The sequence below is a fragment of the Electrophorus electricus genome, chromosome 18 (genome assembly GCF_013358815.1).
Source record: "Electrophorus electricus isolate fEleEle1 chromosome 18, fEleEle1.pri, whole genome shotgun sequence".
NCBI lineage: Eukaryota > Metazoa > Chordata > Actinopteri > Gymnotiformes > Gymnotidae > Electrophorus > Electrophorus electricus.
In genome coordinates, this window is record NC_049552.1 from 13,709,713 (window position 1) to 13,731,454 (window position 21,742).

At 46.0% G+C, this 21,742-nt stretch overlaps 1 protein-coding gene across 4 annotated transcripts; it reads left to right on the plus strand.

Annotated features, from left to right (window-relative positions):
* The first annotated feature begins 131 nt into the window (after window positions 1-131).
* acin1a (apoptotic chromatin condensation inducer 1a) lies at window positions 132-21,742 on the plus strand. Of its 4 annotated transcripts, none has more exons than XM_035536086.1 (19): window positions 132-300; window positions 1,560-1,625; window positions 1,725-1,836; window positions 3,147-3,202; window positions 3,407-6,541; window positions 7,268-7,426; window positions 9,002-9,090; window positions 10,985-11,045; window positions 13,189-13,234; window positions 14,466-14,620; window positions 14,757-14,897; window positions 15,646-15,841; window positions 16,201-16,376; window positions 16,882-16,989; window positions 17,072-17,179; window positions 17,370-17,676; window positions 17,775-17,875; window positions 18,403-20,660; window positions 20,921-21,742. In XM_035536086.1, the coding sequence occupies exons 1-18, from the start codon at window positions 163-165 to the stop codon at window positions 18,730-18,732; spliced, it is 5,484 nt and encodes a 1,827-aa protein (XP_035391979.1). In that variant the 5' UTR covers window positions 132-162; the 3' UTR covers window positions 18,733-20,660; window positions 20,921-21,742. The 4 variants fall into 4 exon arrangements, with proteins under 4 accessions (XP_035391979.1, XP_035391980.1, XP_026884532.2 ...); XM_035536087.1 differs by having other exon boundaries at window positions 10,988-11,045; XM_027028731.2 differs by having other exon boundaries at window positions 133-300; window positions 15,667-15,841.

Genomic DNA, 21,742 nt, shown 5'->3' on the forward strand with positions numbered 1-21,742 from the left:
TTTTACATCAAATTATATTTTGTTCTTTGACAAAAAGATTTTCGGGCCGTTTTTTTTTTTTTTGTTGCAAAAACCCACCTCCTCCGGAAGTGACGTCGCCAGGGGGAGGGGGGAGGCGCTGCGGCTGCACGAGCTCGAGAACTGGAGCGCGAGGCTTTCAACATGGCGGACCTGGAAGACGTTACGCTGGACGGGAGGCCGCTTCAGTCGCTCCGTGTGGCCGACTTAAAAGCGGCCTTGGAAGAACGAGGCCTCTCGAAGAGCGGACAGAAAAATGCTCTCATCAAGCGGCTCAAGGGGGTCAGTTGGAAACACAGTTTTGGGTGCGGGGAGCGCGATCTCGGGGCCGAGTGTTGGCTGGCTAACGCTGGCCGGCTAACGCTCGCTCGCTCGCTGGCTGGCTGGCTGGCTGCGTGCGACGTGTAGGCGTTACGTTTGCGTCCCCCCCACAAGCGTTTTTGTAGAAACGGTCTTAAGACCGCTGAAATTCTACAAAAACGGAGTCGATACCGCCTAGAGAAGTGCTTGTTTTCCTCAGCCTCAGCCAGCTGTTGGCCGTCGCCGGCTAAGCTAAGCTAACGCTAGGTAGTTTTGAAGTTGTCGGCGGGTCTCCGCTTTGTGTGTTTGCTTAACGAGGGGTTTCTGAGGGCGGGGGTCGTGAAACCGGGAGGCGTTTGGTCGTTGGTGAGAGAACTTTTCAAATGTGCTCTCGCCGGACACTTTAATGTGTTTTATTTTCGCCAGCTGGCTGTCACGGCCTTTCCCAGTTTGGGAAGTGTAAACACCAGTAGCGTTGGTGAAATGGGCGGAGTGTTGGGTCTGGGTTGCCGGTAGCTCGGGCTTGCGAGTTAACCAAGCAAGCTGGCTGGCTACTAATCGCCGGTTTATTTACAACCTGTGATCCGTGCGTTCATCCGGTTGCTTGCACTGCCTAGATAACATGCCCATTGCGGCTACATGCTGAATGATTTCGCCCCCATAAGAGTCTAAACTTTGTGTGCAAACGTTTTCTTCTTTTTTGTTTGACTGGGGGGGGGGGGGCGGTTTGTGTGTAGCCTTTGAAATAAAGATCATGGGTTTTTGTTGTGGTAGACAAACTTTTGTCTTGTGTAGTTTACTTGATGTCCAATTTTATTAAAAGTGATTAACGTGATGCAATAAGTCATTATTAATTGGCTTCCCTATTAGATGTCAACTTTGTAGACATGCCTTGTAACTTCCTAGTTGTACATTTGCAGACTAGCTCTTCCAATACCTTGCACAATTTGTCATTCACCCTCTGACCAGTAATAACCAAAAATTGGCCCAATTATTTGTGTGGAAGTCCATTGTTAAGACACACTTCTTCAACCATGCCACTACCGTATCAGGCCCAGTAGCACTGCAGGAGTTTTTAGAAATGGCATTGTTACTGCCTGGGTAGGTAGTAATAAAGCCTCTAAGGCCAACCTACGGTGTGTGTGTGTGTGTGTGTGTGTGTGTGTGTGTGTGTGTGTGATGGATTTGTTTGTAATTCAGCTGTTCAGTGCAGTTTGTGTGTGTATGTAAATTCCCAACAGGCCCTCATGCTGGAGAATCTTCAGAGAACCTCCACCCATCATCCTGGTCTGCAGCCTAACTCCCAGGTGAGTCCAATGTCGTTACTTCCACCTGTTCTGTGGTGTGCTTTATCTGCCAGAAGTGCGATCTGTGAACTCAAAACGTTCACTGTGCTTGCGTATCAGATCGGTGAGGAGATGAGTCAGAACAGCTTCATTAAGCAGTACCTCGCAAAGCAGCAAGAGCTTCTTAGGCAGCGCCTAGAGAGAGAGGCACGTGAAGCAGCTGAGACTGCGGGTAAGTATGCAACGCGTCCCTTCTCATGCAGTTCAGTACCAGCTTACTTTGCGGCTGTTGGTACACGCTTCCGTAAGCGCGCACTTCAAAAGTAAGGGAACACACAAGTTGTGTGGAACCTGTTTCTCATAAACAAAATCGGATATGAATGGAGGTGTCATGATTTCTTTGCAGAACACAGTGAAAAGTGAGGGTTCATAGACCTTATGCTGCCAAACTGCAGTTTAAAATTAACACCAAACCAATCATAGCACTGTAGTAAATTGCTAAATGAGAAAAGCCTAAACTGTGGTAATGATTCCTATAATATATGATTCATGCATCGCAGGACCTTATAGACTTGTGCACAGGTATGGGCATAGAATGAAAAAGTGGTATTTTGACAGATGAATAAGTAATCAAGGATTGGGAAACCATGGTTTTTCTTACATGTTATAAAAAAACTTCATATTTTAATCCACTGTGCCTTGTCAACTTTATTAATTCTACAATTAACATAAATTGCAAATGTATGCAATTGCGTGGTCTTCTTTGTCACAGACTGTTGGTTCTAGAGAATCTAGAGAATGACCAAATCCCTTGAGATTTCCTCCATTTTGTTAGCAATGTAAAGTAATAGGCTCTGGTGAAAACATATATTCTTGGCTGTACATTTTATTTGGGAATGTAACACCTGCTAAGAAAGAATCAGGGTAATTGGCTAGTTTTGTGATGCATCAGTATTCAGATTCATATTAAAAATGGACAAATTTGGATGGAATAACAATTCAGCTAGTGAAGCCAAGAATATTTAGCAAATGCATTGATTTTACTGGATAAAGAAAGATGGGCTGTAATATCTGCCGTGCGCAAGTACATCTCTTCAAGAAAACCATTCATCAAAGGCAAAATGTGAAGCTCTTGGACTGAATTTTAATTTGCTTTTATTTTTCAAACTGCGCATTCCACACACACACACAAAATAATGAATAAAATTGCAGACTGACCAAATGTGACCCAATGGGAAATCCAGTGCGCAAATTCTTCAGTAAATGCCAGACACTCACCTTTGCTAATTGCATTTTTCTATGTGCATTCTAGTGGAAGACATGCTTATATTTTGGCATTAAAAAGCACTAGTTCATGCAAAATCACCTTTTGAAAGGTTCCGTGCTTCCAGAATGTGGGTGTATGTGCGTCACACGTGAATTCATTTTCTGGTTCTCGCATTATAACAGAAATGTTCCCTGCACAGAGTGCAGGCGACGGGAGCCCCGCAAGGTCGGCATGGCCCTGCTTAGGTCTGACGTGTCTGCTTGTCTCTCTTGCAGACCAGGAAGACCATGCTGTAACTAATGACGGCACAAAATGTTCTGCTCCAGAAAAGGTCAGGCCCATGAGAATTCCCCCGTTAAACCCTTGTTGTTTATCCTGATTGTAGATTGTACAGGCATGCTTTCAAAATACAAGTTGATATGGGCAAGTGTGTGTTGTAGTAATATGCCTATCTATTATATATTTTTTCTAATTTCTGACAAGTTTTTGTGGTGTGAATCTCAAATCCCTTGTTCTGTCTACCTTTCTCAACTAGGATACTGCCCCCTTGTTAGCTGACCACAACAAACCTGCCGCCTCGTTAGTGAGTGAGGGCCTTGGTCTCACAGCAAGGGATGGCAACGGCCTGACAGAAAGAGAGGTTTCTGCACAGCCGTCTGCCTCTGCTAGTGCAGGAGGGTCTGTGTCTCTGGGGAACATAGGTGAGAGGGACCCATCTTCCAGTCACGCGCCCGTGGAGAGTGATGAGGACAGTGATGCTGGAGAAGACGATGATGACGATGATGAAGAGGAAGACTGGAACACGACTGCTCAGCAGTGTAGACGAGAAGAGCGCCCACTTAGCCTTCCGCCCAGACAGAGGTCTGGAGAGTCTCGTGTGCAGCAGCCCTCACCACACATTCCCTTACAGCTCCGGGAGCCGACTCCTCCGCCCTCCCCTCCACCCGAGCTTTCATTCCCTCTTCCGGACACGCCTAAACAGAGTCCTCCTAGTCCAGGAGAACTGTCGTCCAGACAGCGTGCATCCAGCACGTCGGGCTCTGGGAGCTCCAGTAGCCGTAGCAGCAGCCCTGAGCCAGCAAGTGCTTTCGCTGCGCGTAGACCAGGTCCACTCACTCTTCTTGCACGCAAGATGGAGTCCGAAGGAGTCTTCTCTGGGAAAGGGCAGCATATGCACGAGGAGGAAGACGACGGCGCTGGCATTACCTCCACGATTCCAAGCAGAGGCCATTCCGAGGGTGTTGTGTCTGCCATTACACACACAGCTAATGCGACAGCGCTTCGGTTATATCCTGGCTCAGTGATATCCAAGCAAGGGGGTGTGGAACCCTCTTTTCCTCACAGCCAGGTTTCAGGGAGTGTTGTCAGAGATGTCCTGAGACAGGAAGGGAGTAGTCATCTTTTGCGGGAACAAAATGAAGAAAGGGAGAGACAGCAAGAAAGAGAACATGAAGAAAGAGAGCATAAACTTAAGGCTTTTGACAGACAGAGACAGGAACAAGAGAAGGCTTTGGCGAGAGACGGGGAAGATCACAGACAAGCCCTGGACGTTGAGACACGGGAAAGACAAGAAGGTCTTAAGAGGGAGAAAGAAGAACGAGAGAGAGCTTTGCAGCTGGAAAAAGAAGAGAAAAGGCAATCATTGGAGCGAGAGAAAGTTGAGAGAGAGAAAGCTTTGGTGAGAGAAAGAACACTAGAGCAAGAGAGATTGGTACAGGAAAGAGAACAGGCCATAGAACTGGAGAGACAGGAACGAGAACAAGCTTTGGAGAGGGAGAGAGTTTTAGAACAAAAAAGAATAGAAAATGAGCATGCTTTGGAGAAGGAAAAACAGAGAGAAAAGGAAAGACTAGAGAGGGAGAAGGCTCTAGAGCAGGAGAGACTGGAGAGGGAGAAGGCTCTAGAGCAGGAGAGACTGGAGAGGGAGAAGGCTCTAGAGCAGGAGAGACTGGAGACGGAGAAGGCTCTAGAGCAGGAGAGACTGGAGAAGGAGAAGGCTCTAGAGCAGGAGAGACTGGAGAAGGAGAAGGCTCTAGAGCAGGAGAGACTGGAGAAGGAGAAGGCTCTAGAGCAGGAGAGACTGGAGAAGGAGAAGGCCCTAGAGCAGGAGAGACTGGAGAAGGAGAAGGCCCTAGAGCAGGAGAGACTGGAGAAGGAGAAGGCCCTAGAGCAGGAGAGACTGGAGAAGGAGAAGGCCCTAGAGCAGGAGAGACTGGAGAAGGAGAAGGCCCTAGAGCAGGAGAGACTGGAGAAGGAGAAGGCCCTAGAGCAGGAGAGACTGGAGAAGGAGAAGGCCCTAGAGCAGGAGAGACTGGAGAAGGAGAAGGCCCTAGAGCAGGAGAGACTGGAGAAGGAGAAGGCCCTAGAGCAGGAGAGACTGGAGAAGGAGAAGGCCCTAGAGCAGGAGAGACTGGAGAAGGAGAAGGCCCTAGAGCAGGAGAGACTGGAGAAGGAGAAGGCCCTAGAGCAGGAGAGACTGGAGAAGGAGAAGGCCCTAGAGCAGGAGAGACTGGAGAAGGAGAAGGCCCTAGAGCAGGAGAGACTGGAGAAGGAGAAGGCCCTAGAGCAGGAGAGACTGGAGAGGGAGAAGGCCCTAGAGCAGGAGAGACTGGAGAGGGAGAAGGCCCTAGAGCAGGAGTGGATGAAAGGAGAAGATTTGAAGAAAGAAAGACATCAAATGCTTGAAAGAGAAGTAAAAATAAAAGGCCTAAAACAAGAGAGATCCTTGGAAGAGGAGAGAAAGAAGACAGAGAAAGAAAGAGATACTTTGTCACAGGAAAAAGAGAGAGGAAAAACTACAGATGTGAGAGAGGACAGAATTAAGTCTATGCAGAGTGATGGGCAGATGGGTAAGGAGAGAGAAAGTGATGGCTGCCTTCCGTCATGGAAGCATGACACTGGAAGGTTCAGTCTTGAGGCTCATTCTACTTCTCTTGCCAGTGTCTCAGTAGGAGGACTCCGGGGTGAACACCAAACTGCAGTCACCGATGTTCATTCAGTAGAGCATTGCCCATCTAATTCTCCTACTCTTAAAATGCCTTCATCAGCGCAGTCCACTTCTAAGAAGTTTCGCCTTCTCAGAGATCCGTCGAGAGATGCTTCATCACCCTCGTTGTTGTCCACAGCCTCAGTGTCAAAGAGGCCTCGTACCTTCTCTGACAGCCCAGGACCACAGCACGCTTCCTCTGTCCACTCCCCAGTCAAGCCAAAAGAGCCAGAGCAATGCGAGGGACATCTGGTTCTGGCTGGTCAGCTGTCACCACAAACAATGAGGCAAAGGGTCCTTGTCTCTGCATCTCATGTAGAGAGCAAAACATCAGAGATGGATAAACCGGTGCAGGCGAAGTCTCCATCGGAAGAGAAACCCGAAGCTGCGGTACCTGCATCAAGCGTAATCCAGCCAGTGGCAGGCTGTGGGGGGCAACGAGAAGACGGAACAATCCAGAAGGCGGAGCACGAGATGCCCAAAAAAGGTCATGATGCACCCAAGACCTCTTCACATCCTCGTTCCTCACCAGAGCAGCGTGAGAAGGAACTGATGAAGGAGAAGAGGGGAAGACGATCGTCGTCCACCACTGACTCATCTGACTCAGACTCTGGATCTTCATCACATTCCTCACGTTCGTCTTCGTCGCAAGACAGGACATGCTCCACGGTTGGTGGCCGGAGGGTGAGCAGCTTATAGGTTCTTACCTGTCAAAGACTGAATATTTACTCTCCAGTTTTTGAAACTCTAATGTTTTCCAGCCTTGCTCTATCTACTTATCTGTAGTCAGTGGTTGATTAACGTGGATAGTGATATCCATGTTAATAATGGGTGACTCATTTATAGTGGAAACCACAGGCGTTGTTGAGGCCAGATGGTTTTGACCTTTTTCCCATTTGTAGTTAAATGCATTACTAGATCATGCTGCAGAAAAATTCATATTGGCATGTAACATTGTTTTGAATGAACACTTAAGGAAAGCTAGACCAGCATGCAAAAAAGCATGCTAAGATTTAAGACCTTCAGATTCAGTTTAAATTAGAAAACTCTCAGGGGGGCCAATGTGTGATTTCTCTGCTCAAGCCCACCTCAGATTTAGTTCATTACCAGGTGTAGTATGTGTATTAGATCCAGTAAATTATTAAGAGCCCACCAGAAACCCTGCTATCTGTGATGGAACATTTTTTTGGTCCTATATATTGTGTAAGTACAGATATACCAATCATGATTTCTCAGAAATGCCCAAATAGTTGTGTAAATTAGATGGCTGGCAAACTGATTTTCTCAGATAGTTAGCTATAGAGATTTCTTTGCATGCTTAATAAAGTTTGGCACACACTAGCGCACATAACAGGTGTTGCCTCAGTTGGTCTGATCAAATATGCATAAAAATTCCTTTGTCCCTCCCAGTCGAGAGACCCCCAGGAGGATGCCTTGGCACAGGAGAAAGAAAACCGAGGCCAGCCTGTGAGTGTGTCTGGCACACCTGTCGCACCACAAGGTGGAAGATCTGGCATCACAGAAAAAGAGGAGCAGGAAATGAACAGCGAGGAAATCATTCCCAGCAAGGTCAGCCAAAGAGTCAGCTTCACAGTTGCATCAGTTACAGTTAATGCAGCTAAAAGCACATAATGAGGGTACAATTCCCTATTGAAAGAATGCATAGATAGATGGATAGATGTTATCTCAGCACCAGACAGTTGAGTGCCTCTTAAATCAGGCCATTTACTACGATGAAGAAAGCAGATCAATCATTAAAGTAAATATTATTTTACTTTTTCTCACATTCTTGTATGCTGGTTCATTTTTTTAAAAAACACTAAGACTTCTGTGCTTTTTGACTGTCAGGAATTTTGTGTGAATTTTTGCACTACCAAATTTTCTAGTTGCTGCTCCTGCTCTGATGGGTTTGATTAATATTGAAGGCATTTATCCAGAAACACTTTCCCACTGGTGGCTGTATATTAAATATGATTGAATAATTTGTAGTGATTCTGCAGGTTGTGCCACATAACCATTAGGTACCGGCCTTTGTTCACTCTTATTAGAAAGGGAGTTACCATAGAACTTCTCGCTCATACCATAGATGTTTCTGGTTTATACTGTAGATGTTTCTTGCTCATCGCCAAATAGGCCTGCTTCTAGGATCTTCACTGTGTAATTTGGGTGAAATTGTAAGAAATTCAGTGTTCTGAGATGGATGCATTGATAGAGTAAATGTATTTATTTATTTATTTATTTTTTTTAAACTACTGAAGCATGCGTCCTTTTTTGTGTGAATAATTTTCAGCCATTGTGCGAAACTGCTTGATACCTGTGCACAAAGCTCTGTGACTCATTGTGTAATTTAGTTAGTTTGGCCATCACAGGTACCTTCTGGATGCTTCTGCACACATATCTCTCCCTCTCTATGTTCCTTTGATACTGTTCCAGTGGACTGCTACAGGCTGAGAGATAGACACAGCGTGTTGTCACAAATAAAGAATTGTTATATCTGCTTCTAGGTGTGTGATGTGTATATATGTGAAATGGCAGGATAATTCTCAGCAGAAATTCAGACAAGAGTTTGACTCACAAATGAGTTGCTCAATTTTAATGAAAGTTCCAGGGCTTGTGTTTTCACACTCAGCTTGTGTGATTTGACCAGATGTTATAATTTATTTATTTATTTTTTACATAGTTGCACTGTTTTTATTTATTGCTAAAATGTGAGTAGTAGCAGTCAGGAAAGAATACCTTTTAAATCATGGTGATTACACTGCTGCAAATCTAAAATGTAAAAATTCAAAAGCCAATATAATGTTGTAACTGAATGTAAATGACAAACTGTGCGCCTTAAATCAGTGCCTGCTACAGATCAATAATATATTTCCAGTTTTAGCTAGTGCTGGGTTTGTGAGAAATAAAAATGCTGTTTTAGACATAAAAAGCTTCAGATAATACTTTCTTTTCAGACATAAAATGCAGAAGTGTTTCAAAATAAGATTAAAATAAAAATGGATCACCAATAAAAAAATCTAAAAGCGTCCCATGGTCTTTTGGACAAAATTGGAGAATTATGTAGCTAGATGTATACATAATACAGCTTGAGAACTCGATTTGTTTTACTTAATGTGCTGTTAACAATTCTCCATGCTTTTGCAGAAGCCTCACCTCAAAGTACTGGATGAAAAGAAGGAACCACAAGGGAGGAAAGACTCTGCAGAGGAAGATCCCAGACCCAACGCTGAAAGGTTTGAGTCATGGCACCATCTTAGAAACACAAAGCAATATAAAAAAAACACAGTATTTAAATATAACAGCAGCCCAATGAGGAGTAAATCTGTGTTGTGTGTATGTGTTTTTTTTATTTTTCTTTCTCCCCTGAGAATATAGAGGTCTTTAATTATGCATGTGAATATTTTACCAAGCGGGATTAAACAAACCTTCACGCAGTTCTGTAACAAGGATGGCTCCTGGTCATTAGACATATAACATATTTTATTAGGCTGGCCACTTTAATAAGAGGAGGTCATGCAGGGAATGGGGATGTCACTACAACACAAAGTGAAAAAGACCTTAACCTGTCTAATTTATATTAGAGATTTCTAGAACAAACTGGACAGCTATTAGCTAACTAATCTCTTCATTTGTAAACCAAACACGGTACCTATTTGCAGTATTTGTCTGGTCTAGTGTGCTGAAGGCATGAACGTGTCCATTCGCAGAGTAGGAAAGATTATGTTGACCATTGTGAGCGGACCTCCCAATTCCTTTAGTCATTCTCACGCCGTTGCGATCATCCTGACGAGCATTTATAGCGGAGTTTTGGCGATTAGTAAAACCTGTGAAATACGAGGCGTTTGCTTCGCCTTGCATGTGCGCCAGTGACGGGCCACAGGAATCTCGATCAGTGGCGAGCAAAGGACACGTCCAGCAGGACAGCAGCAGTGAGCGGCCTAGAAACGCACATGTGGCCATCCCACCAAAATGATTACGCTGTTCGTCTACAGATGTTTGCTTATAAAGAAAACGGCAGGAAACCAGCATGATATTACGGAACATGGTGTCGTGTTGCGTGAAATGAAATAACGAAGCCTATTGCGGTGAAGATCAATTTACGTTTATGCCCTCTGTGTCAAGGTATAGAATATCTTAAATAACATTTATTATTATCCTGTATATATCAGCGGAGTGTTTTAATATAGAAACGTCTCCCTGTGCGCTGAATTGAACAATGAGTGGAAGCTTATCGGTTATTTACAGATTACGGGGGTTTCGTATGGTAGAAGGGCTGACTTTCCAGACAGGCATCTGATGGGACTACTTAGCTGGCAGTGGGACTATGAGAATTGGGTCCTAGCGTTCCTCCTTCTTTATCCAACATGGCTGTGCTCCATGTTTCATTTAGCCAGTGTCGCTGCTTGTTATCACGTCGATGGTGAACTTCGTAAAAGCACCGCACGTCGTGTGTATTTGCTCGTTAAGGAGAGGTCTGTGTGGGCTGGTCCCTGTTGTGTGACGCCGAGAGTCTAGAAAAGCTGGTGAAGTACGAGGAGAGGCTGGCGCTAGGAAAACGTGCAGCATTTACCGCGACTTCTCAGAAAGCTGAGCTCCAGTAACATGCCTTTTTCCTAGCGACTCTGGGGCTTTATTTAACGATTCGACACTCGGCCTCAGGCATCGGGTCTTTCGGCTGCATTGGTGACGAGAAACAAGGTTTCCGTGCCCGTTTGGTGAATGAAGAAAGCGCCGTTAATGTAGTCAGCATGGCCCTTTGAAAACCTTGAACACGAAAGCCACCTTAGAATAGTGCCAAACGTCCTTGCGTTCTCTTCAACCTTGTTAACATTTCGATGCGTCTGAATGTATGAGACTGATCAGTATGTGAAGGATGTTTGTAGCAGGAATTTCAGGTAATAAAAAGCGCTTTCCAAGTTATTACGTCCTCTGAGCAAGCACATTCTCGATTAATGTTAAAATCAAACTTGGTTCAGATTTAATTAAAATGAATTTTTTTTTTTGCTTGTCTTGATTGATATTGAAGGTTCACTATAAACTTTCAGGTCTTCAATGCACGAGCAGCCGCGACAAACGGGCAGCGTGATGAGTGTTTGTCATTTATCATAACGCGTTTCCCTTCGCCAGCAGCGTGGTGAAGGAAGCAGTCATGGCAGAAGCTGAGTTCACCCCGGGGAGCTTGGAGGAGGTAAGAATATGGAGAGGTTCATCAGCTCTCCCACGGTCAAAACAACCGGCAACACCTTACGGAACTTTACAGTGACTTGTTTATTTTTGTTTCTTTGCTTAAACTTTGTTTCTTCTTTTTGAATTTATTTTAAATAGTTATACACAGTCTATGCATCACTTGTTGGTTTGCATAGATGTATGTAAAGTACATTTATTTTGCTATTGTAGATTTTTTTTCGGTTGTAATGTCAGCCGCTTGAGGCCTCTTCCATTTAATCTTTTCTAGAATATTTATGATCATTGCAGCTCATTTTCCCAGTCTTAGTTCACTTATGTTAACTTTGAGTCCTTTGTTGAAGGTATTTGTGAGATGGTCATGCTGTTGTATGAACCTTTGCTGATGCTGTCCTTGACGGAAGCAGCAGGGGGTGCTCTTTCTCTGGCTGATATTTAAAATCCCCTTTGATTGCTTTGTGGGAAAGGTGATCATGCCTGTTCCATTGCCCCTAATGGTACCTGCATACTACTACCACTACTGCACCTGTTCTGCTATTGCCAAGTGCCATGGCTATACCTGATAGGCCCCATGACTCGGCACTGCAGTGGGACACATCTGCTTAACAGAGGGCCACGTTTCCCGTGGAGATGGCTTGGAATAGCTGCTGTTTAGACTTTTGAAAACAGGCTTTCTGACGTGCACTTCACCTGTAGGACAGGGTGGCTGTCTTGGGCCAGCCGATGCTCAACAGCTGGCTCAGAGAACGCCTCGTCTGCAGCCAAAAGTTGTTTCCCCACCCCCGAAACAATAGCACGGACATTATGCCATCAGGATTGTTTTTTGACTTCCGAAAGCCTGAGGTGTGGTCCTTGAGAGACCTTTGTTTGCACAGGTAAACCTGGCACCTGAAGTACTTGCTCTCTGATTTAAGGTCACTGGTAAATTGAAATGCAGATAAATTGATGCCTAATGCTCTCAGCAAGGATGTTATGGACATCACTGAACCGGAGTAAGGCATTTGGACTGATCTCAAGATAAATCCTTTTTGGATGTTACATTTTTATTATCTTTATTTCCCAGCTTGGTATGGACTGGAGTGGGCCAACTCCACCAGCAGGGCCCAGACAGACACTGTGAAACCTGGCGGATGGTCATGGGTCACTTCACACTAAAGATTGTAGAGCACTAACCACTGTGGTGTGACACTGACCATCTCGCATGCTGTTCTAGTACTTGATGGAAATCAATACAGCTTGCTTCAGAGCTGCAACAATGTGTCATGGAATCTGACATAGATATACTGAACCACTCCCACACCTTGCAGCTAGACACCACACAGACTCTTCTGCTGCCTCCAGCAATATACCGTAACATCTCTTCTGATTTGTCAAACTGTTTCTGCACAAGAGTCCATCTGCCAACCAGATGACAGATTTCAACTCAGAACATCTCAACCTCCCTCGATTGAACTGTTGTTGCCTAGATAGACGCAGACGTGAGAATGAGCCATAGCCCAACCCAATGAGGAACAGGTGTCAGTGGTACCGGGAAACAAGTAGTCCCTCCCTGTTCTCGACTTTAAGGACTTTAAATACACGTTGCAGTTTTTTTGCTAGCATATGACTTTTTTTTTTTTCTTTTTTTTTCCTAGCCCAAAAATGAATACAGGTGCTGTACTTAACGTAGTCAATCAAGGCTACTGTAGATTTGTAGAAACCTATCAACTAAAACGTACAGTATAAGAAGTCTTCATCACCCTAGCTGGCTCCCTGTCTTACAACATAGGTGAAGTCATGTAGTGTTTATTAGGAATTATAACTGCATCACTGTCTTTACCAAAGTGTGGCTTTTGTTTTGAAGTGGACAGACCACATCTGTTTAAGCTTTTTAGACTATTGATCCCAGACTAATTGGGAAGACCTCTCTCCGGACTTTGAAACTTTGTGAACGTAGTCCAATTTTTGTGTACAGTGTTAAACCAACACACTTGATTCAGCAACAACCTGAAGAGGTTACATTATCTAGATTCTTTATTGTTGGCTGTCTTCTTGCTTCCCTGCCCCTTTCACTCCGGTTTCTACATTCCTGCTTGTCCCGGGTGTGTCCGTGTCAGCCTGTCTCACCTCTCTCCCTTGGCTGGGCTGTGTTTATTTCTTTGTTTCAGAGCACCACCCCAAAGGCTTTCTCAGCTCGTAGGATTTCACTGAGCAGTAAGTATCTGTCATTCTCTCAAAGAGAAACATTCATAGTGCAAATCTTTCATTTTGTCCTCTTCATTGGTCTAGTTAGCTGATCACGGTTTAAAAATAATTGTTTAGCTAATAGTTTGAGAAGTTGCAAGAGTTGACTTAAACACATTGGAAAGGATACCTGTATTGTTCACCTTCCATGTTGGTACTGCCCTGCAATTAATAGAGGTGTACAAGAAATTTACAAGTTCCTGTTCAAAAAGTAAATGTTCTACTTTATCACCCAGTTCATTTCACTGGTTCTTTTGGCGTTATAGTTTAACAAATTCAGGTGTTTGGATAAAAACACTTTTAAATCTGAGCCTGAACTATCAATCTCTGGCAGTAGGAGAGACAATGGCAACTAGTCATAACCAAACTGGAAATGCCAAATATTTTAAGGTTGAGAGAAAATGTTCTTACTGTGACTCGCTCTCTTTTTTAAAATCTGTATTTTATAGCCTTTAATTGGTGAAATGTATTTGTAACTTGTTCACTGTAATTTGAGTTTCTTGGTAAAAGAAGACGGCGGCAGTGCATGTTCCCTCTCTTCCTGAGGTAAAATTGAGAGCAGTGTGAACACCCTTCCTTTACTCTGGAGGTGTCCTGACATTAGTTGGCTATGTGGAGAACTGATGTTCGCTCAGCTCTTGCTGAATTTGTTTTCGTTCTGTGGATCTTTGCCAAGCCTGCAGCGCTCATGATGCTCGCAACAAAAGTCAATAGCCACATCATGCCTTATAACCTCTAACAATGCCTGCATCATATTCTATAAGACTTTATAAGGATGTGGAAAATGGTTGAATTGAAACTGGTCCAGAGATCTGTCAGCTTGTGTTGAAATGTTGGGGTGTAGTTAGTTTGTTGAATGACAAGGCAGCGGTGCAATAATTCGCTCTTGTAGATTGCATTATGACAGTTCGAGGCTACTGTGTTTCATTGTAAGCAGTGATGGACCTGTAGGTCTAGTACAACGCTACATATCGGAGTTTAAAACCCACCTTAGTTTATCAACCACACATGGTGAGGAAATCGTGTAACTGTAAATCTGATCCTACTGCCATGATTAAATCACACGTGAACTTGATCATGGGCTCTGTCGTGCACATTGCTTCTGTTAGGGTGCTCGGGCGGGAGGTGTCGATTAATATGTGAACGTGTGCTCGAAGAAAGGCACGTCTCCAAGTACTAGCTTTGTTGCGTCTGTCTGTAGGCAGCAAGCCGCCTCCTGGAGCAGGGGGCTCGGAGGGAGAGGCGGAGGCAGCAGCTGGACCTGCTGTAGGAGCAGGCCGCAAGCGGAGGTGGGGCGCGAGCACGGCTGTCACTGCCAAGAAGCCCTCCATCAGCATCTCCACCGACTCTCTGAAGGTAAGGCCACGCTTACAGCCGTTCAGTGGTGGCTTCTAAGATCCTGTATACACATCCGTTTTCGACGCTGCCCTTAGGGCACGTTGTCCGTGTTTCTTTTTTTGTTGGGATTCAGCTGTTCCGTCTCTTTCTGTAGTCGTTGATTCCAGACATCAGGCCAGGATTAGCCCAGGACACGGTGCTGGATCTGCACCCAGATGAGCCACAGCTTTCTGCGGAAGAGGACAGAGAAGAGAGAGGAGACCAGGATCTGAAAATCCGGCGAACTGTTACGCAGGTGTGTGCGCGCGTGTCTACTTTTGAGAGTCTGAGTCATGCAAGGCTGATGTTCAGAGCCATATGTTATTTACACAAGATTGTAAGTGTTGAAGCTTTCAGCAGTAGCAGTATTTTAGTAATTACAAACAGGGAATTTCTTCAAGACTTGCGCCTTGACACAGGTTTGAGATGATTTATCATGTGATTTGCGCACTGATGTCTAAAATCGGCCACTATGCACTTATTTGTAATGGACATACTATTAATAACCCATGTAAAGTGTTGCACTTAAACTGCCTCATTGACTTCCATGATTTCGTATTATTAGTTTGACTTCAGAAAAGTATCATGGGATTGAATAGCGTCCAGTGTTTGCACACTTCAGATTTTCACCCGACATAATATATAATCCAGGAACCTTTCGATTACTGCAAGTTCTAATGTTTTGGACACACTAACCACCCTGGGAATACTGTTTTGGCATACTATTTAGAACCAAAATGTATGGTTTTGGACGTAGCCTGGGTTGTCTACTTTTCTTCCTAACTATGTTTGTCTTGCTGCTGCAATACAAAAGTAAAGAACAACTTCGCACACCAAACGAGTTTTGGTTGATCAGCAAAATTTTTGCCAGAGTACCTGGAAAAATTGATTTAAATGGAGGATTTACATTGAATACGTTAACTTTATGCTGTGGCACATTTGAGGGTGACCATTTCTTTACATCTTTGCTGATCCAGAGTTTGACTCTTTAAATTGTAATGCAGCTGACTGCACCTTTTGACCAGGTTGTACCCTCCGAGACTCAAGAGAATGGACAGAAGGAACCCAGACAGCCTGGCCATGAGGAGCGGGAGGAAGCAGAGGCGGCAGGAAAAACCTCGCTCTGCTCCGAAACCAAAATGGAGACTTCCATGGAGACCGAGCTGCACTTCCCTAAGCAGGATGTGGACATGAAAGCTGGTGAGGACGGTGTCTTTTGGCTCTTAAAGTACTAAATTCCTTTGAGTATAGTAGAGCAGTAACACTGCTTGAGTAACACTCACAAACTAGCACGGGTTGTTTGTTGTGGCGTATGCTTTTTGCTGTGAGACATTTTCTCCATCCAGAAGCTTCTTCAGCATTTTTGCAATGCAAATTTGTGGTACAAATGGTTAATTCAGTAGAAACCATCACATTTATAGGGGATTTGGTTTAGGGATTACACCGGAATATAAAGAAGAAAAAAAACATGGTTGCACTGTAATGTGCATGTCAACATAAGTTTAGCAGCAAAGTCAATGAGCGTTTTGTGTTTTTGGCTTGATTGCTGTTTCCTTTAGCCACTTTGCTCCCTCCTGTCGGCATCGCAGCCACGGCCAGCGAGACGCTGGTGCGCCGCTCCATCAGCCATCAGAAATCCGGCGTGAGCATCACTATTGACGACCCCGTGCGTACTGCCAGGCAGCCGTCTCCGCCTCGGGGCAAGCCCTCCAACATCATTCACATCTGCAACCTGGTAAATGTCCCTCCTCTGGCCTGTGCGGCGTTTTCCTATTCCTCGCTTGCCTGTAGGGCGTTTTCATATGGCCGACGAGGCCGTTCATAGAAACGTTTGCCTGTAGAGAGCTACATTTTTAGTGCTGTTCTCTGGCCTGTGAAAAGGAGTGAAAAATGTATCTTTGGCTGCCAGTGACATTTAAAAACATTTAGAAGCGCGGGCACACACACACAATCCAGTTAGTTTGTGATCCAGAGGAAGAGGTCAGAAACTCTCATTTTTGGGAAGTCACTGGACATACAAGGGATGAGAACTGCTGGTGTAAGGAACAGAAACGAAGTCAATGGGTAGGTGGTAACGGACAAAAATGAATTTTAATTCATTTATATTGACAGAGGGGTAATCAATCACCCAGTCATGCGTGACGATCTGCAACACCATAACGGCTGGTAGGGAACACTGGCACGTCCCAGACGCGCCCCACATGCCGTAAACGCTGCCGTGCTGTGCGCTTGTTCCTCAGGTCCGGCCGTTTACACTGGGCCAGCTAAAGGAGCTCCTGCACCGCACGGGCACCATGGTGGAGGAGGGCTTCTGGATCGATAAAATCAAATCTCATTGCTATGTCACGGTGAGGCCACGCCCAACACTTTCCTCTCCATGGCATTCACGAGCGTTGTGTGTGTGATGTTGCCACGCTCTCTGCTTCTCAGTACTCCAACACGGAGGAGGCCCAGGTCACCCGGGCCGCACTGCACGGCGTGAAATGGCCGCAGAGTAATCCCAAGTGCCTCAGCGTCGACTTTTGCCAGCAAGATGAAGTGAGTTCATCAGATAAACCCACTTAATCCCGCCTTACTGTGTTCTAAATCTGTGGCTTCCCTGAATGTGAATGTAAGCGACTGGATTAAACTGTCAACGACGCCTTTCCATGGAAAGTGCATTCTAGGCTTAAGGCAGTGAGATTAATTCCTGCCCTCTCTGTTCGACCACGCCCACCTTGCCACAAAGTTGGACTTCCACAGAGGCCTGCTTGTGGCGGAGCGCCCCCTAGATGAGGAGAGAGGAGCCGCAGGGGGGCCCCGTCCGGCCGCTCCCGCGCCCAGTCTTCACCCGGAGAGAGAGCAGTGGGCGGAGCGCGAGCGAGAGATGGAGAGGAGGGAGAGGGCACGGGCAGAGCGGGAGTGGGACCGGGATAAGGTCCGAGACTTTGGCAAGCCCGGAGAAGAGGGCGGAGCCCACCGCTCTCGCTCCAGGGACAGGGAGAGGAGACGCAAGGAGAGGGGAAAGAGCGAACCGAGGAAAAGCGACAAGAAGGGTGAGCAGATGGGCTGCAGCTCGCAGTTCTTTGGTATTTGGAAAATGATTGATTTATACTTGTAATGGTGCTTTTGGATTTGTTTCATCTGTGATCAGAAAAGAGACCAGAAGAGCCTCCTGCCAAACTGCTGGATGACCTGTTCTGTAAAACCAAAACAGCCCCTTGTATATACTGGCTTCCCCTCACTGAGGAGCAGGTCAGAACTCTCTTATTCTCTCACACACACACACACAAACAAACTGTTGCGTACTGGCGGTGTGTAGTTAATCTGCCCTGTCAGGCTGTGAGTGTGCCCACCTGTCTATAGGAGCCCATGGGCAGTGCCACTGTTGCTTTGCATGTTTGGCTTGTTTTCAGTTATGCTCTGTCGTGCATGTGCTAAATAGGACTTCTGACGAGGACCAGTGGCTGCTTCCTGTTTTACTCCACAGCTGCTTCCTGTTTTAATAATAATAAATACATTTGTATATAGCACTTTTTGCAATTGGACTGAAAATTGAAAAAGATGAATAGACTACACTTGGCTGTGAAACTTGTCAATCAAGCATGTGATTTTTTTTGTTTGGCTGCTAAACAACTCGAGGCGTGCGCGCGCGCGCACACACCAACCTTAAATGACCCCTTTCCAGCGTTCAGTGCAAAAAGTACCTTTTTACCGCTTCAGCCGTATCTTGCGCTGTGCCCTCGGTTTCACTCTCCTCGCTTACGGTGTGTGTGCTCCAGGCAACAGAGAGGCGGGCCGCACGGGCCGAGCGCATGCGGGAGCGCGAGAAGCGGAGGAAGGAGCTCCAGCAGCGGGAGGAGGAGGAGGAGGAGAAGAAGAAGCGCGAGGAGGAGAAGAAGCGCGAGGAGGAGCGCCGAGAGAGGCCAGCGAGGAGCAGCAGCCGCGGCGGCGAAGGAGAGAGGGAACGCGACAGGAACCGAGAGAGAGGGCGGGACAGAGACGGAGACAAGCGGCGGGATGCCCACCGCAGGCCCCGCGCAGGCAGTGTGGGAGGGAGCAGGAAGTCCCGCAGCCGCAGCGACCCGCCCCCGAGGGACAAACGACACTAACGCCCTGCGTGACACCGTCTGTGTACTGTACGAGCTCTGGTCTTATTGCCTGGTCTTGCTCCGTTTAGGCTGCTGTCCTGGCGCCCTCTACCTGGGAACTGAGAGACCTCTAGTGTACACTTGCCCCCTCAGTATTTTTGGACTCTTGATGTATGTGGAGTTGACGTCACAACATGAATTTCCCACATCTCCTCAAACGCGTGCCAATCAGGGCTTTTAAACTCGCGTCACTGACTGTACTGGGACGGCGGTTAAACGGCTCGGGGTCTGTGTGCGTTCGACTCGTCAGGGCTACAGTGCCGGTTTAGGATCACCTGTCTGGTTTTCACACTCTCCCACGGACACGGAGGGGGGGCGGGGATAATATCTTCTAGATGGCCCTCGTACTTTGACGCGTAAAACACTAAGCTTGGCCCTCTGTCCGTCCCTGTGTCTCCTTCAGCAGACTGGAGAAGGGAGCTGCCCTGAGAAGCAGCTGCTTCAAGAGCTTTGTGACCTCCATCCTGGTCTCCTCTACCTTCATCATTCCTTCTCCCTCATTGTTGGTCTCCCATGTTTCTGTCTAGTGTCCTTTCTCTGTACTTCACCTTTGTCCCAGCATGGAGAGTGGGATGGATGTTTAACCACCCCACATTTGTTTTACGGTTGTTTGTTTTTTGTTGTTTTTTTTTTTTTTTTTTTTACTCATTTTATCATTTTAGAATAAGTCATTTTTATTTTTTGTTTACTCATGTAAGTGCTAAATGTACAAATAAAAAGATTGCATTTAATAACAGACATTGTTTCTTAGGTAGTTATTTTGGTTTTGAGACCAGGCCTACACGGCGCATCGTTTGTTAATGGCAGAACTGATATTTGCTCTACTGATTACAGAAGGCTGTAACATGAAATGTGCGTTGTCCAGTGAGCACCTTGTCCCTTCCACCGTAGGGCTTGTAGGTGTGTTGGAGCAGGGAAATCCCCGAACTGGGCTCTGGTCCTCTAGAGACTGACCTGTTTCGTGGGTTCAAGTCCCAGAAAGAAAGTAAATTGCACTACATTTTACATTAAGTATGTATGACTATGGTCTGGTTTCCTGTAGATGGATGAAACCGGGTAAATGACAATTCCAGTCAACATTCAAAAGACTTTTTAAACTGGTTAGGCTTAATCTAGGTCAGCACCACATAGGAATTGAAGTTACTTACAAGCAAAAATATGCAGCAAGTTTGGCAATTTTGCAGACAATTCCTTAAATACTTCTCGGTAGGTATTCAAAAATTTGCTAGAGTTGGTATAATTTTCTCTACTAACTCACCTCTAGGGTTAGCTCTATTTTCATCTTGAGTAGTACTTAAGTATTGCTTCAGGCAAGAGATTTTAATTTGGGTTTGAGTGTTAGAAAAATCCCTGAGGAACTGCTACAGAATTTACGTCTTCTACAACAGATCTGCTGTGCTTGTTACGGCAACTTCTGCCACCAGTAGGAACGTTCTGTCTTTAATGTGAAGGGTCCTGCGCCGCTGCCGGAAATTCACTGAAGCACAACCTGCGCGTCCACTCTCACACCCTTCGTTCCTTTGCGTGCGCTGTAGTTCTCTGCTCCTTTCTGTTCTTCCCCTGCACTGACTGGAGTCCGTGCTTTGACGTCCTTCCTGTCGACCTCAGCGGAGTACCTCTGTAATTAGCGCTGCGGTGGCTGAGCTGAGCATTTTTCCGACCTGATGTAACTCCTCTTCTGCAGGGCAGCTGAACTGGGTCGGCCTTCCCGCGCGCACGCGGCCTCCCTATGTCCGCTGTAACCACGGATGCCTGTATTCTTGGTTTGAGTTGGATCCTAGAAAGCTTAAGACTTCTGACAAGTGATGAGTCTGCCCCTTTTCGGTGCACCGGCTGACACGGGAACCTGTAAGTCATGCGATGGGTCTCAGAAGAGGAATTTTGGTGAGGTGAGTATCCAGGATTTTTGTTGTTCAGCTCCCGAGTATGGAATCTAAGATGCAGACAGACCCTGGAAGAGTTTCCCAGAGCTGTGCAAGACGCGCCTGAACCTGGCTCTGTCTTTAGACTTCACACACGATTAAAACTGCCGCTAACCCCGCCCCACCCCCACTCCACATTCTGCTGCTCTGTCTCAAGCATGCTAGATCAGTTTTCCATTCTGGTCTTGAGACCCACACACGCTCTGCATTTTTTTGCTCTGTCCCAGTTCTGAGAACAAAGGATGAATGAAGTTGGAGAAAACTTCTAGATGCAAAGGAAGGACCCCAGGATGTGAACCGCAGCTGTAGGTACCTAAAGTGCAGACTGTATGTGGCCTTGGTTTCAGCAGCACTGGCACCTAGGAGCTGCTCCTGCCACACACAGAAAGTACAACGTAGCATCACATACTTCGTGTTGTAGCCGCTCCCACCACTTCCTTAGATCTGTTTAGACACATGATGTGTGAGCGAAAAAGAAGTCGAGCAAGAGCCGGCCTGCCATTCAGCATTCCAAAATAAAGACCGCAAAGACCCCAGCTTTCTCTAAAGCACAGCTCTTATGTGCTTTGGTATAGCTTTCTCCCCCATTCTTCTGTTTGCTGATTCGTTTTTCAAAAAAGTAGAAGTGGCATTGTGCTACGTTATATTCCACATGCAAGTTCTTTCTTTTGAGGTTATCGTTGGCTTGATGTCACTGCTGTGCAAAAATGTTTGCTCGTTTCTTTTCTCCTCTCCTTTCCCATCCCTGGCTTTGTCACTTTAATGTTTTTCATGAAAGCCAGATGTCCCTTAAAGTGACCTGATTTTGGAAGGAGGGTTTGAGCCGGAACGGAACGGGAGAAAACGTTGGGGGGAGACGTTTGATAACCCAAGTTGCAGGCAGCCGTTCCATTTTTTTTCTCTGATGTGGCTTACCAGTGATCAGCCCAGTCACAAGCCCGCCGTGAAGGAGCAGGCCGGGTTTGAGGCAGGGGAGTTTCCTGAAGAATGTGACTGGGTCAGGCTGCAAGGGGGTTGGGGAAAGAAGGGATTAAAAGCCTGATTCATCA

Excerpts from the sequence above, each read along its gene's own strand:
- acin1a (XM_035536086.1), top strand. The coding sequence starts at position 163 with ATGGCGGACCTGGAAGACGTTACGCTGGACGGGAGGCCGCTTCAGTCG. Across the intron at positions 9,091-10,984 it reads CCCAGACCCAACGCTGAAAG|CAGCGTGGTGAAGGAAGCAG; the intron begins GTTTGAGTCATG and ends TCCCTTCGCCAG. Across the intron at positions 16,377-16,881 it reads TCATTCACATCTGCAACCTG|GTCCGGCCGTTTACACTGGG; the intron begins GTAAATGTCCCT and ends CTTGTTCCTCAG.